Below are 15,483 nucleotides of genomic sequence, written 5' to 3' on the forward strand. Positions count from 1 at the left end.
GTCTGTGACGTCTTTTATTGGCTTTAGAATTTCAGAGTTTTAGGGATTAGTTTTATTTAAATAAATGGAATGAATACATTGCTTTTAGTAGGAAAGAATTAAATCCCTTGCTTGAGAGTTGCAAGCTCTTCTCTTTCCTCTGATGCAGTTGGAAGTGGTGGTCCTGTATAGAGCATTAAGGTTAGGCCAGTGGTGTAACCACAGTATTGCAGATAAGCCTTTCACAAAAAACTGGAAAAGAATAAAGGAATAGGAGTACAAAGGGTGTCAGGAGATGTTCTGCGGCCAAGAGATCCAGTTTTCTGCTGTACCTGGTGTAACTCCCACAAGCTTCTGAAACTTGGTACTTGCAGAAGCAAAGAGGCACGGCCTTGTATTTACACCATAAAATCATGTTGTTCACACTGTGCCAAAGGGTAGGACTGCAGAAATCAGGTGCTGAAGCCTGGGGTGGGTGTAAGTAGACTGAAAGAATGGTACAGTTCAACTTCCTCCTCTGCACCACTGAATGGAGGTGGCTGCAGTGCTGCAGGTTAACACTCAAAAGCAGTAAGATGGAGAATTATGTATTGCTTGATGAAGATATCAGCACACACAGGATCCAGCTGGCGATGCAGTTAGGCCTTTTCCACTTCCCTTCAGTGTCCAGAAGCCTGTGCTGAAAGGGGAGGAAGACACAATGTGCCTTCTGAAAGAGCATAAAATGGAGTTCGAAGTTCTTGGCTGGCCCTGGTCATGCTGTTGTTCCTGTGTTGCAGTGTCTTCATCATCACACCTGAGGCATGACAAGTGTTTTCTACATCATAGATCTGGCATGACAAACCCCATAATTATTTGCATTTCCTTTTACAAAGTGGTTTTGAATTGTGTTCATCTACTTGGTTTGTCATAAGCGATCAAATTTGTGTTGGAAAATGCTGGTAGGGATATTCTAACTAAAGACCAATTACCTGTGGAATGCAGTAGAGTCACTTGCTTATTTGCATTCAGTTCTTCAGCAAAAGTGCTGTCCTGTGGTATAATGCACAAGTCACACCAAGTTTGATGGATGGTTGTTGAAAGCTGATGCTGAAGATGGAAGAAAATGCTGTCAGTTTGAGAAGGAAATTGGAAGGATCCATCTTATATGCATGGACTATCTGCTCTTTAACAATTGTCTCATGCTATTCTTTGTTAGAGATGACTCAGAAAGACAAGGCATCTCTGCAATCTGCAGACAAAGAAAGTGTATCAGCTGTCTCTAGTGAGTCTGAACTGGAGCAAAGATCTACCAGTGACAGTGTGGAGCATGCACCTCAAGTAAGTGTTGCATTTCACTCTGTTCCTTTGTGGGTATGAAGATGCTGGCTTTCTGACACAAATGGAACTGGTGGGCACATTGCACTGGAGGTACAGTGCAGAGCAACTCAGAGCAGAACAGAGTGTTTTGCAAGAACAGGATTTTCCATTCAAAACCACTAACCTGTACTGTAACCCCTGACATTGGCTGACAAGGTAATTTACTTAGCAAAAGTCAGACTGCTGGTGAGAAAATGCAGCAGTGAATTACTCAGATGTCACATTTGCTGTTCGTAGAGCTGCTTGTAAAAGAAAAGTTCCACTTAAAATAATTGCTAGGTAAAGACATCATGAGAGGAGCATGTAAGGAACTGTGAACAGAAACTTTTTTACCTCTTTTACATGATTAGCTGGTCAGGATGGAGTTTGTAACTAGGTTTGGTTTATGACTGAGATGCAAGTGGAAGGGGAATAGGTACTTGTACATTCTCAGAAAGGCATGGAGGAGCAAGCATTCAAGTGCTTTTCGGTTTCCTATCTTTCAAGCACTAAGCTTTTAGTTCTCTTGGTCTGGAAGTCAACATTGTTTCTAAAGCTGATGATTTTTACTGTTAGCTGAATGATTTTTTAGAATTTCATTTATGTTAGTAGTTTTCTTCGACAGTGATGTGAAGATAAGGGAGTTAAACTGATGATTCTGTCCTTTTGCTTACAGCAGGCAAACAATTTCTTACAGTTCAGAAATGTGGCAGCAAACAGGAATAGTCAGAATTCCTTATTTTCTGTTTCAGCTACTAAAGGATGGCAAAGTGCGTTTTTCTGTGGCTCTTGATGAAATTCCAGAAGAATTTGTGTCAGATTCTACTGTATATTTTCTGAGGAACACAAATGGTATGTGCCTGACTGAAATTGCGATACACAGCAGCAGTGTGTTTTGTTCTGGTAGTTCATAAACCCCATGACAATAGTTATTCCAGTATCTGGTGTAGCTCTGTTTCTGGTCTCAGTGAGACCTCAGTATCTAGCTCCAGCCCCATAGGAAACAGCTTCTACACTAAAGCAAACAGGCATTTCCACACCTATCTCCAGCAACTCTCAACAGTATGTTAACTTTAACGTAGTGCCAGTGACTGGTTCCAGCATAAATATTTAAGGGGGCTCACCAACAAGCAGTATGAGTGGTGTGAGGCTATGGAAAAGGACATTATGCTTTCTGTATCAAATAATCAGATTTATGCTGTTTGTATACTGTTTAGAAAGTGTTAGTGAACCTAGTGACCTGGCTGAAGCTAATGAAGTTCTCCCTGAAGTGATACAGTTTGGTGTACTGACCAGTGATTCTCTTTTGATGCTAAAGAATGTTGTCCCACAGGTAAGTGTGTTACAGCTTTTATATATGGAGTGTTTCTGAGTGATTTGGCTATTTGGTATCCTGCAGACCAGATGAACTATGCATAAGAACTGCTAACATTTAATGAGTGACTCTCATATGCCAGATAGAGTTTTTGTTCATCCTTATTTGATATTTTGTTACCAAATGTTTGTAAAAATGTGGAGATGGGCATTATTTCATTGCCTGGCCCTATATGAGAAACATTTAAGAGGTTTTTTTTTGATATGAACCTTCTAATCTGTGGTTTAAATTATAGATGTTTCCAGCACCTCTCTCCTCTGGTCAGCAGCAGACTGGGGAAACTTCAGTTCATCCAGATAGTGAAAACATAGATTCTGAAAAAAGGAATGTACGTGAGACTGAGTTTGCAAAAAAGAAAGACCAGGCTATGGAATACTATGTAACTCTGATGAGGAACAAGATTCAAATGGATGAGCAGCAGACTACAGAACAAATTGCAGGTGAGTGTTCTGCCTGTGCCAGCACTCTGGTCTTTAGAGTACAAGACAAGTAGAAAGAGGTTCACTTGGGAATGGCTTTACAGAGAGTAACAAATACCTACACTCTCTGGGGAAGCTCCAGACCTGATTAACATTTCTTTTTGCTGATAACAGCAGTATTTTTACTACCCTCAAACATAGCATGCAGTATGGAGAAATGGATGAAATCAGTGACAGTTTTCCAAACAGTCTGGAGTAGAATAGGAGAGATGGTAAATATGCTTCATTGCTTACCAGTGTTGCAAGAACTCGGGCCATAGCAGGGTATAAAGATTTGGAGAGAATGAGACTTTCACGTGTTGTTTATGATCCCCTCTCTGACAGGGGCTACTGTCATGCTGTTAAGGAGAGTATAGTGGCCAACAAAAAGCAGATTGATAATCTTCAGCAAAACCCTAATCCTGGTTCTTAAGAGTTAAGAAAATGGCTTAAGGTTTGAAAGCTGAGAGCTTTTAATCTGTTTATAGGAATAGATTTTAGTTTGCTCTGTGTTAACTGTCAAGCAATTGGCTGTATTTTTACTGTATCCTGAAGTAGGCAGAGCAGGGGGTGTGTTACCTATCCTGAAGTAGCCAACAAAATGGAAGGCATAAACCATTTCAGTGTAGTTACTTCATCAATGCTGACAGAACAAGACAGTTAAATCTATGTGCCTTTTCTTCCAGTAGGAGCTATTAAACTGGAGATGCCAACTGTAAATCTAACTAGGGAAGTGACTATCCTTGCTACAGTTCCAGAAGTTGTTAGATCTCTAGAAAGTTGTGCAGTGGTATGGCAGAAATTAATATCTGCAGCTCTGGAGGAACAGCTGCAAAAGGTTCCACAGGTAATGTTGCCTATAGCACTGTAATGTTGCCTATAACATCAATCTTCCTTTATTCCCAGAGACATTTCTATTTCAGGACTGTAAACTCTTTGAATGATTGGTGCTTATTTCTTATCCATCTTTATGTTTGTTAGGAAGCCACTTACTGACTGATGTAAAGTGGAACAAAAGTAGTGAGGACCTGTGTGACTCTGGGAAATAGAATATAAATAGAATATGAAGTAACTCAGGGCAGATCCTACCCATACAGGATAACTGTGGGTAAAAAGCACTTTTATCTGCACTCTTCTAAAGAGCCATGAAATATTAAGAGCTGCAGTGATTATTATTTTTTTAAATAGACAACTATATTTTTTCTTGGAAAAAGTCATATCCCTCAAAAAAAAATCTGTTGTAAGGTTCTGATTCTGCAAACACGACTAATGCTATTACAAATACTCAGGGATTTTATGTCTACAAAGTTACTTGTGCATAAGCTTTTTGCAGGGATGGACTCTCCAGCTCCAGCTCACAGATACACCTCCCATGAGCAATTCCCTTCTGTATGTGTACAACTATTGATTTCAAGGATCTTCAGTCTGTGTTTTTTGCATGGTTGAATCATGTCAGGTTTTTTCTCATCATACAGCATATTGAAAAGAAGGAACAAAAGTCCTGGTTAGAGGATTTCACTCTGACATAATGGTAATTTAGAATTTGTATTTTATTTCACATTACTTTTAGGGTAATGGTCCACTTGCCGAAGTTGACTACTGGCGTGAAAGAAATGATGCTCTGAGAGCTCTTGCTGAACAGACAAAGCTTCCAGAAATGCAAAAAGCCTTGCAAGTATTGCAGGAAGCTGAGTCTGAGCATCTTGGAGATTTACAGATAGTCTTAAGTGACCTCAGAAAATACCATGCAGAAGCCCTAGATAATGTTAAGTTACTTGCAACTCTTGAACGCCATTTGAAGGTATGTACCCTGAAGAAAACTTTGTGGAATTTAACTGTAGTTACCTGAGTTTGGTTTCTCTGATGATATGAACACCTCTTGTTTATTTTTTACTGTTTATCAGCAATAAAGATACACTCTAGCTTTGTATATTTAATATAAAAAAAGGCTTGCTTATCGTGTTTGAGTTACAGTTGATCTAATATTGGAAGCCCAGAGCTGTAAGCAGCTTGGTTTGTAAATCACAGCCTTGGGAGAATTTGATGGCATAGCTGAGCTGGGTAGAATGAAGAGTTCTGCTCCATTTTTGAGGTAGCATCTATCATGGATTACAGCTTATGTCTCAGTTTTTAAGTTTAATTGAAGATCATCCAAACATCTAAGTGAAGAGTTGAGCCAAAACTAGTTTTGGGACATCTTTTACAGAGAAGAGAGTATTAATGAGACAGGATCTAAAAAGCATTTGGAACAATAAATGCAAATTTGCACATCCTTGACTCTGTACTTAGGCACCAGGGTGTTTCCTTGACTGGGTTGTTCATTTAATAATGTCCCAGACTTTCCTGACTTCAGGTATCTGTAGAATAAATGTTGTTTATTGAATATGGATATGTATATTTTCATGACGTCTTATTCACAGTATTGATAATGCATTTAACAGAACTTAACATATGGCGCTGGGTTTAATATTGTCTTGGACACAATTCCTTCCCTGATGAGTGGCCTGAGAGCTGTGTGGATTATCTCACGGCATTACAACAAGGATGAGCAGATGGTTCCCCTCATGGAACGAATTGCATGGGAAATTGCAGAAAGAGTGTACAGAGCTGTGAATTTACGCACACTGTTTAAGTAAGTACTGGATTCCTGTTTAACTAGGAGGTATTTATAAAAAGCTTTGCCTGTTCTACACAAAGTGCAGTAGGTAACACTTTGTCAAATAGGTCTCAGTGTTTTTCACTATCTGAAGTTGTATTAGAAGGTCAAAAGTGGATTTATTTTGTCATTTTCCTAAATTACTGAATCAGCCCTGAAGGAATAGGTGCTTGTCCTCCTTTATTTCAAAAGGAGGTAAGTCAATAAACCCAGTAGAATTATAGTGGTAAAAAAGTGGCATAAATTCCATCAAAATCAGTCCTAAAATAATACCTCCTTTCAAAATCAGTCACACTGAAAATTAAGACCTCACTGTTGTAAGTTTTTCCTGGATCTTATATAATTAGAAACTGCTAAACCAGGGTATATTCATCCAGTTGAGATACCATTTTCTATCTATAGTCTTTCTATCTATAGTATCATAACTGTTCTGATATCATTAATAGAGAAGATACAGCTGCTGCAAAAAAGAGAATAGCAGAGGCCAAAAGCACCCTTCAACAATGGAGGAAATATTATTTTGCTGTTCGTGCCCAAATTGAAGCATCGGGAAGAGAACCACGCTGGGAATTTGACCAAAAACGTTTATTTGGAAAAACAGATTATATGGCTTCAGTCTGTCAAGATCTGAGTGATATTTTGCAGGTAGTAATATAGACAATAAATAAAGATCACTGTCTTATTCTGTAGAGGAGAGTCTTTTGTACTATAGTTGTTGAAATGTTAACAGCCTTTAGTTTTGTGATTAAGAAGATCTGAGCAGTGCCTTAGATTCCAGCAAAGCTGCACTTAATACGTAAGACAAAATAGCTCTTCTCAAGCCACTGGTTGAGGAAAGATACTGCTGTGTACCTTGCTGTTACAAACAAAGACTTGTAACAAGTGTTTCACAGATTTGCAGTTTTGATGGGTTGCTAGCTTAATGGTATAATTTTAGATAAAATAAGCATTTAAATATGCTACAATATAAAATTTGATCTCTATGAATCAGTACATCAGTTGCAGGATAACATATGAATGGAGAGCTGCCATTTTTAAAGTCATTTAAGTCTTTACGAACTGTAAATCACAGCAGGAATTGATAATTCTCTGAGCTGGTTTGGTTTATTTTAAGGAAATTATATCAGAAAGATGTGTTAAACGGCAGAAAACCCACCACCATTAAAGAGAACCTTTCTGGTATGCTCTTCTGAATTAACAGGTCATTGAAGAGTTCTACAGTATATTTGGTCCTGAACTGAAAGCTGCCACAGGGAATTCAAACCATGTTGATTATCTGCTGACGAGGGTACATGAGCTAACTAGGCCTATTGAAGAGCTGTCTTTTGACCCTTTCAGCATCAAAACTGCACATGGCTGGAAATCAGTTATGGAAGATTTTAGAGAAGAAGTTATAGTAAGTACGATGTACTGTGGTTCCCCCCATTACTTGCTATCTACACATTCCTTTTAGAATAGCAACATTTTCATTTAAAGAGAATGTAAGTTTGCAAAAGAAAAGACTCTGTGATAAATACATAGGTGAAAATGTGAGGAATTTGACCAATTTTTGAAGTCAGTGTCCCGTTTCCAAAGTAGTTTTTAGTTTCACTTCATCTTGAAAATGGTGAAGGATATGTCTGTTCATTGGCAAGTCGCTGCAGTATGACCAGAGGCTCCATATGACCTCCCTGTACTCATGTGCTGATGTGTTCTCAGTCATGTCACACAAAGAAGTAAAACTTTCTTTTCTGGATTCATTCAGTCCTTCACCCCTCAGCTGAGAATACCCACAGTGTATAAATTATTACATTGGTTTTTGTTATTTATATACCTGCCCAGCAAACACACTGATTAACATTAATTTCCTGCAGCTTACTGGAAAGCCATCCATTTATGAGTAATTTATAAGACAAAACATAGTAATGATATGCTTGACCACTATTATAGACAAGTATTTTTATTTTGTGTTCCTTTCTTGGTTTTGCAAGAAGAATCTCTATGTAATAGGATTTCTTGGCCTTCTTGTTTAGGTTATTGAAGAAGAGACTAAACACTTTATTGATAAATCTTTTAAGACCCTTCGATCAGCAGAAGCTGCATTTGATGTACTGTTAAACTTGAAACACATCCGCTGTCGTGAAGCCATCAGGAAGCAGATGATGATGAAGTTCAATGATATTTTGGACCAATACTGTAAAGAGGTATTGAATTTGAAGATTTCTTATATAGAACATGCAACCCTATACCTAGTGAAAATGAGAAATCTGTGTATATGTCTAAGTACCTCCATAGTGTCATTTACTATCAGAAAGACTGAAAGTTTTTACAAAAGAAACATAATTGCTTTCACTTTTGGGAGCCTGTTGGAGAAACAGTGTGGTTAATTTGCTGAAACAGATGTGCATATCTGTGTATGGGAACCGAAAGGTATTTACATTATTCTGAATGCAACAAGGCTTGGGGCTATTCCCTTACTTGTGCACAGCAGTTCCACAGTAGTCCTTCCTAAGGAAACAGATCTTTTCACACCGTACAGTCTTCTTGTGATGGACAAGTCCATAGTATGACCAAAAGGTGTCAGAGATAACCGTGAAGGCAGAAATAATTTCTGTCATGTTGAAGCCTGTATGTTGGAAAGCTTTTCATATCATACTGTTTTTCTTGATATTTCAAAGAACATGAAGTTAATAAAATATAATCTTACAGAAAACACTGACACAATAGCAGTTTCACGAGGTACAGAAAGAAAGACATTCTTGTTAATACAATTAATACAAACGAGATCCATGAAAAGAAAGAAAAAGGAATTGTTTTTATCCTGCTGCTGGCATTAGCAGCTCGTGCAGGTTACATACTGACCATAGGCAAGCAAGTGGAGAAGTGATTCTTTGCAGTGTTTTGTTCTTTTCTAGGTTGAAAGCATTAACCAAATCTTTGTTGAGAACCTCAAGGACCCACCTTTGTGCAAGAATCATCCTCCAGTGGCTGGAGCAATATACTGGTCCCGGTCCCTTTTTTATCGGATCAAGCACACTATTATTCGGTTTCAAGAAGTAGAGGAGTTGCTTGCTAGTGAACGTGGGAAGGAGGTATGTTGGTTCTTTTGAGATTTAATGGAGGAAGAAATCCTTTCTTTATACATTTCTTCTAAAGATGTGAAAGTGCTTTTAATGGGGTGGAGTTTCAAGAATATTTTTGCACACAGAAAGACATGTCAGACATGAGACTGGGACCTTCCCACTGTTTCCGAGAGACAGTGACAGAATTCAAGAGCCTAAATTCTCCATTGCCAGCATTAATTACCAACATTACTTTCCCTCTTATTTAACAAAAATTAGAAACCATCCTGAGACACCATATTAAGACAGGTTACTTGAACATTTCTCATGGTCTTTAACATGAGGCTTTCCTTTCTAGGTAAAACAAATATATCTTCAAGTGGCCAAGAAGATGAAAGAGTATGAAGATCAAAAATACAGACAATGGAGAGATGACACACAGCATGTACTCCCATCCTTACTGAAGAATTCTCTGCTGACTGTCAACATTGATGGGCCTGCAACCAGTATTAATCCAGAAACTTCTGAGCAGGTGAGATATAGGAAGATAGTAAAACAGATTTCTCTGCAGGGGAGAACTGAAACCTGTCTGATGGTCAGTGAGATTGTTCTAAGAATGTTTTAAATGCAGCTTTTGAAAGGAAAACCTCAAAAGTTCTGAGCCCAGAATTATTTGTGGTCTTCTGTAAGACTTAGCTGCTGAATGACTTGGCAAATGGATGATGTTGTTTCTCTATGTGCTCTTTTGGGCTGTAATTACTGTTAATTTTGGGGTTTGTTGCAGCATCTTTGGGACATTACAACAAAACTTGGGACCAAAGTTAGTTAGAGGTAGGTAGGTAGGCAGATAGGTAGGTAGGCAGGTAGGTAGGTAGGTAGGTAGTCACAGTTTCCCAGCAGAGATCATGCAGAATCCTGTTCTAACTAAACTTTTGTCTGACTATGACCTTCCACTGGGATTTCTGTTGTAGCTGGTTGCAGTAGTACATAAACAGGTGATTTGGTTTGTTTCTTGTGGTGAGCTTTCACTTAAGAGGTAGTTGTGTACTTCTGCTGGAACTTGAATGCTAAGGCTGCTGCTGAAACATAAAGACATTTCCACAAGCTCTGAATGTCAGCCATGCTGACTTTTACATACCACCTTATCAGATGTCTCCAAGAGCTCATCTTCTTGCATTGTAACAGTTTGGTGTTCCTCTCTGCTGCTTTTTCTTGTATTGCAGAGCTCTATAAAAGAGGAGCCTGTCACAAAGAAAAGCGTCCACTTCACAGTGAATTTTTCCCCCCTAATCCAAGAAATTATCATTGAAACAAAGTACATGGAACAACTAGGGCTTCCAGTCCCAGAAACAGCAAGATATGTGGCATTACAGGAAGACAAATATCTTAGGTAAGGCTGTTACAGAGAATTTGCTCACATACAGACTTAGGGCAGTGTTTCAGGTGATTTTACTTCAAATCAGAATGGGCTCTGAGACTTCAAGTTTGGAACTATGAGAGCTCTTACTGACTTTTTAAAGGATAAAATTACTAATGACCATGGTACACTAATAAGCTTTTCTCTGGCACTGTCTGCATCCTTTACCCTGTAGGACAATGTTACAAAAATTAACCTCTCATCAAAATCAGAGGAATACCAAGGAAAGTAATTTGTTTTGCGATGAATTGTTAATGTAATTTCGATTTCAGCTTCAATTTACTACTGCTTTCTTCTTGTATAGTCTTGGATAAGTCACTTTTGTCCACATTCTTATAGGCAGTTAGCACACAGGTGTGCTGATAAGAGCCCTAACTGGATTTTAAAGTTCACCTATTGAGTTCACTTCTGTGCTTCAAAGTGAAGCTGTCTTAAAAGCTTCTTCTGAGTTGGGGCAGGAGATGTTTGTCTGGCTGCTATAAGGAGCCATATAAAATTTTTCCTTTGTTTTTTAATAGAAAATTAATTGCATTTGTAGTCAATACATGTTCAGTGTTTATTTCTGCAGATTTTGCTTTATGTGGAAGTCTCGAATGATGGAAGTCATCTGCTCTTTGATCTGAATTCAGAGCTGTATTTCCAGAAAATCATGATTTTTGTTTTGGTGTTGCTACACTCCTTAGGTATACAGACAGATTGCAAAATGTGCTGGATCAGTATCACAAATTAATGGAAACACTGAACGAAGCAGAAATCAAGCTTCTTGATGACCATATTAAAAAACTCTGGGAAGTATTCAAATCAGGGCACAAGAGACTCAATTGGAACTCCTTAGGTAATGGAGATGCTATTTTTAAATGGCTGTAGTTACTGATTTTCAGTTTAAAAATCTCTTCAGTTCAGCAGTCTATTCTTTATGCTGTGTGACAGCAGTGTATCCCTAAATGGTGCATCCTATTGCCATGGTCAGAGTCAGAATAGTAGGTTAGACAAGCTCTCCTTCAGGAGAGTATTTCTTAAGTTTGTATTGTATTTAAAAACCTGAGTGGAAAGGGACAGAGACCCTTAGATAATAGTTGTAAGGGATCTAGATGAAGGATTAGATGAGAGATCATCTATCTTTCTGCAGAGCATCAGTTCGTTCTTAGACATAAAACTACATCAGGCTGTGACAATTTTGATGCATTGGTGAAATACTTGTTAAAAGAAAGGTTGTGATTTATTTCAAGGAATTGGTGACTTTATTTTCCGATGTACACAAGCCGTCAGGACGTTTGAATCACTTGTTCATCAGATTCATAATATTTCTGAAGACATAAGCAACAGACTTCTGTTCATAGAATCCACCAATCTCTTTAAGTTCCCACTTTCAAAAAGTGGTGATAAACTTCCTGGTAAGTCTTTTCTATTTTCATTTCCAAGCTCTGAGATGTTTTATTGCTCTGTCTGCTAATTTGTGTTTTTAGTTGCTACAGTGAACCCTTTTAAGTGTTACCAAAACTAGTACAGCAGCATTTCATAGTGTGACGGGGGAAGCACAAGCAGAGCTTCAGTACCCTAAAGCGGATGGTGTCAATGAGAGAAACATAAAGATGTGTATAATATAAGATAACTTGATTTGTGTCTACCTTGCTTTTGGCCACTTCCCCCCTAGTTTTCCTTTGATTTCATTATCCTTCTTGTATGCAGTAGTGTAGTCTTAGGGCTGCAATGTACATGGAGTGCCAGCTCCCCCTGGGCTGTCTGAACCAAAATGGGTTCTTCAGATGGAAATTGCAGTGAGATGATTGTCCCCCAGCTCTCTCTGTCGCTTCAATGAGCAGGTGATGGTTCAGATTTCTGTCAATGGTTTTTAAGTCTTACAAAGGTTACTTTCACATCTAATGGTTGTTATTAAATGATTTAATCCATTTTAAATCAGAGGGCTGAAGTATTAATAAATTAAGCATTAATAAGTGAAGATATTTTTTATCAGCAAACAAGATCACTTTCTTATTCACAAATCAAACCCAGCTCATTATTCCAGCATGCAAGTCTCTTAGGTCTTTTGCAGTTAATAATGCTATTTTTTGTATCTTTTGCAGAAGCAAGAGAATTTTTTGAGTATGTTATGTGTGAAAGAGCTAAAGATGTGGCTCACATGGTTAGAAAGTATTCTGCAATCTCACAATTGCTAATAAAAGTGGAAGGACGAGTCACCAACACAAACAGTGGCAAATCTCCAAAATTAGCTTCCTATTATGCGTACTGGGAAAACAGGATTTATCAGGCGTTGACACAGTTAATTGTGAAGTAAGTCAGTTGTTTGCTTTAATGGATTTTCAGTCTTTCATCTTCAGGTTTTTCTGGATGTATTGATCAGTATGCATACTGATGCTCTATTTGAACACCTCTGTCATTTGCAGTTGGAGATAGATTTGTGTTTGTATTGTTTCCCCCTGTGAAGAATGTAGAACTGATAACAAGGTACAGGAGAAACCCAAACCTTTCAGCCATTTCTTCTTATGATCCATGTCTTTATAATCTAGTCCATGCTCAGCTGACTTCACTGTGCTTTGTTAGCTGGGCTCTTGCAGTAGAGTTGAGCATAGTCTCAGGGTCCTTTTGCACCAGGGTATCCTCATTCATTCCTTCCAATTAAATCAGTATTAGTGGGATCATTTTTATAAGAAAGAAAGAAAGAAAAGAAAGAAAGAAAGAAAGAAAGAAAGAAAGAAAGAAAGAAAGAAAAATGCTCTGATACACGTCAGTGTTTCCAGCTGAAATCAGTGCTAACTGACTTCAGACAGTTCTGCTTACACATCTAAGCACATACCTGGTAATTGCAGTCTCTGGTGAGCATTTCCAGTGAAGGCAGCACCTGGTTATTACAGACTTTAACCTGATCTTTCTTTTCTTTTCCCAGGAATTTGCAATCTTTCAATGCAGCTGTTCTTGCAAATGTGCCACTGTTCCAAACAGAAGCTATTTTATCTGTTCCTGAGATAACCTTACAACCTAATGCCAGTGAGATTGACAAAATAACCATAAAGTGTGTCCGAGACTGTGTTGAGGTCACTAAGGTGATTTTTGATAAAGATTTACTTGTTGCCAGAGTTTGCTTGTGATTGTAACGAATTAATCTTGCTTTACGTTTGAGCAAGCATAAATGTCAAGGGAAGATTCATACTGCTTTATCTTGAGATCAAGACATCCAGTACATTGTTCTAATTTACAGACTGTCCTAATTTTACAAATTGATGACAAAGGAAAAGAAATTGCTATAAGTGCAGTTTTTACTCAGGCAAGATTATTTGTTACTTTGCAGCAGTTTTGCCACTATAAGGACATGATTTGTTCTATAAATCAGCATACATCAGAAGGAAATACTTTTCAGATTGCACTGCAGTCTGAATCTAGTGTTTCTTTCTGATGTATGTATAAGGTGGTGGAATAAGGAATGTGAGTAGCCTTCAGTATATCACAGCTCTTCTTAAAAGCAGCGGAAAACCAAATTAGAAGTGTTGGGAGAAGGGCATCCAGGACACATCTGGGACAGCAGGTTTACAACAGATGAAGTATCTGGCTTGCTGGCAAAGATGTAGCAGTATTGCCCTGCATAAGTATGTTCACATTGAACTGCTTTCCAGAAAAGAAGCCAAATATTGTGGAAGTGTTCCTGCCTTGTGCTGATGGAGAAATGATTCCACATGTCATCTGAAACCAGTAAATTAAGATTAAGTGTCTCTCCTGTGCTCAAATTTGCTGTCCTGCTCCACTGCTGCATCCAGCATGTTTCATCTAATACCTATTTCTCTGTGTGATGCTATCCAGTTGCTCTGCAGAGATTTTAAAAGCAGACTGAATAATAAATGGAAAGGTTTTCTTAGGATTAAATTAGCTCTTAAGTTTACAGGAAATGTAATCTCTTTTTTTTGCTGCCAGAAAAACAATTGATTTGGGAAATCATTTACACCACTTCCTACATAGTCTCCTAAATAATGGTGAATTTCTTCACTGAAAAGGTTGTCAAGCACTGGGACAGCCTGCCCAGGGAAGTGGTTGAGTGATGTGGCACTCAGGGACACGATTTAATGGTGTGGACTTGACAGTGTTAGGTTTACTGTTGGATTCGATGACCTTAAAGGTCTTTTCCAACCTAAAGGATTCTGTGACTATGGGTGATTGACTAAAATGACTCTTTACAAAGTAACTTTTTTTCAACCCTGTCTTGAAAACTCTAGCACTTTGTACGATGGATGCATGGTACATGTATTGAATGCCCTCCTCAGCACGTTGAGGAAGATGAAGTTGTCACTTTCAGCTTTTACACCGACATCTCCCAGAACCCTCTGCTAATTGAACAGGCTGTTCTTATCATTCAGAATGTCCGCAAGCTCCTGTCTTCTCTCAACAAGTATTTGAACCAATGGGAGAAGTACCACTTACTGTGGAAGGTGGACAAAGATGTAGCCATGGAGAAGTTAACTGCAGAAAAGCCTGCTTGTGTCACCTTTGATGATCAGTTTCAGTACTATTTAAAGATAGCTCAAGAAGTGACTCAACAGCCCATGATTAAAGATGAGCAATGCATCAGACTTCAGCTGGCTCCTTTGGCCTGCACAGTGGAAGAGAATGCTAGAGGCTGGATGATGTCACTTGGAAAGTTGCTTAATGAGTCTGCAAGACAGGAACTCTTCAGTCTTCAGGAAGAGATTCAGGTAGGCGTTTTCAGCTTGGTTTTATTATCTTTATCCCATGGACTGAAAATGAATCTGCAAGTTATTTACTTGTATTTGACTCATCATTATGATTATAATTATCATTATAATTGCTTTGTCAGTGTTGCTTCTGGAAACTATTTTTACTTTTTGCAGAGATTAACAGACAATCTTCAGACACCTCCTGATTCCCTGGAAGATTTCAAAATTGTCATTGGTGCCATTGCCAGCATCAAAAGCATGTCCTTCGAAGTGGAACTGAAATATTTGGACATCTGGGAGAGATACCGAACTCTTGCAATGTACAATATTCCAGTAAGTGCATGTCTCTTAAACCATTTCAGATGTGAGCTAGGGGCACAAATGCCTCTCATGTGAATGAATAATTGTTTTCCTCTTAAAACATTTCACAGAATCACAGTATTGTTGAGGTTAGAAAGGATGTCTGGAGAATATCTGGTCCAGTTCTCCCTCTCTAAACAGCATCTCCACTTTAAAATGGACACATAGCATGTGTTT

General features: G+C 38.4%; 1 protein-coding gene across 1 annotated transcript in view; it reads left to right on the forward strand.

Moving 5' to 3' along the window:
- The window catches only part of DNAH10 (dynein axonemal heavy chain 10), a 53,935-nt gene that overhangs the window by 985 nt on the left and 37,467 nt on the right, over positions 1-15,483 (forward strand). Inside the window, exons 2-20 of the mRNA XM_034068448.1 lie at positions 1,178-1,299; positions 2,070-2,169; positions 2,535-2,650; positions 2,928-3,132; positions 3,837-3,997; positions 4,721-4,951; positions 5,592-5,782; positions 6,253-6,451; positions 7,008-7,202; positions 7,819-7,989; positions 8,701-8,877; positions 9,206-9,328; positions 10,071-10,237; positions 10,948-11,099; positions 11,494-11,658; positions 12,349-12,556; positions 13,170-13,326; positions 14,488-14,964; positions 15,121-15,279. Coding sequence (XP_033924339.1) covers positions 1,178-1,299; positions 2,070-2,169; positions 2,535-2,650; positions 2,928-3,132; positions 3,837-3,997; positions 4,721-4,951; positions 5,592-5,782; positions 6,253-6,451; positions 7,008-7,202; positions 7,819-7,989; positions 8,701-8,877; positions 9,206-9,328; positions 10,071-10,237; positions 10,948-11,099; positions 11,494-11,658; positions 12,349-12,556; positions 13,170-13,326; positions 14,488-14,964; positions 15,121-15,279 — 3,476 coding nt within the window. The remainder of the gene's footprint in view (positions 1-1,177; positions 1,300-2,069; positions 2,170-2,534; positions 2,651-2,927; positions 3,133-3,836; positions 3,998-4,720; positions 4,952-5,591; positions 5,783-6,252; positions 6,452-7,007; positions 7,203-7,818; positions 7,990-8,700; positions 8,878-9,205; positions 9,329-10,070; positions 10,238-10,947; positions 11,100-11,493; positions 11,659-12,348; positions 12,557-13,169; positions 13,327-14,487; positions 14,965-15,120; positions 15,280-15,483) is intronic.

Source organism: Melopsittacus undulatus, chromosome 12, assembly GCF_012275295.1.
Source record: "Melopsittacus undulatus isolate bMelUnd1 chromosome 12, bMelUnd1.mat.Z, whole genome shotgun sequence".
NCBI lineage: Eukaryota > Metazoa > Chordata > Aves > Psittaciformes > Psittaculidae > Melopsittacus > Melopsittacus undulatus.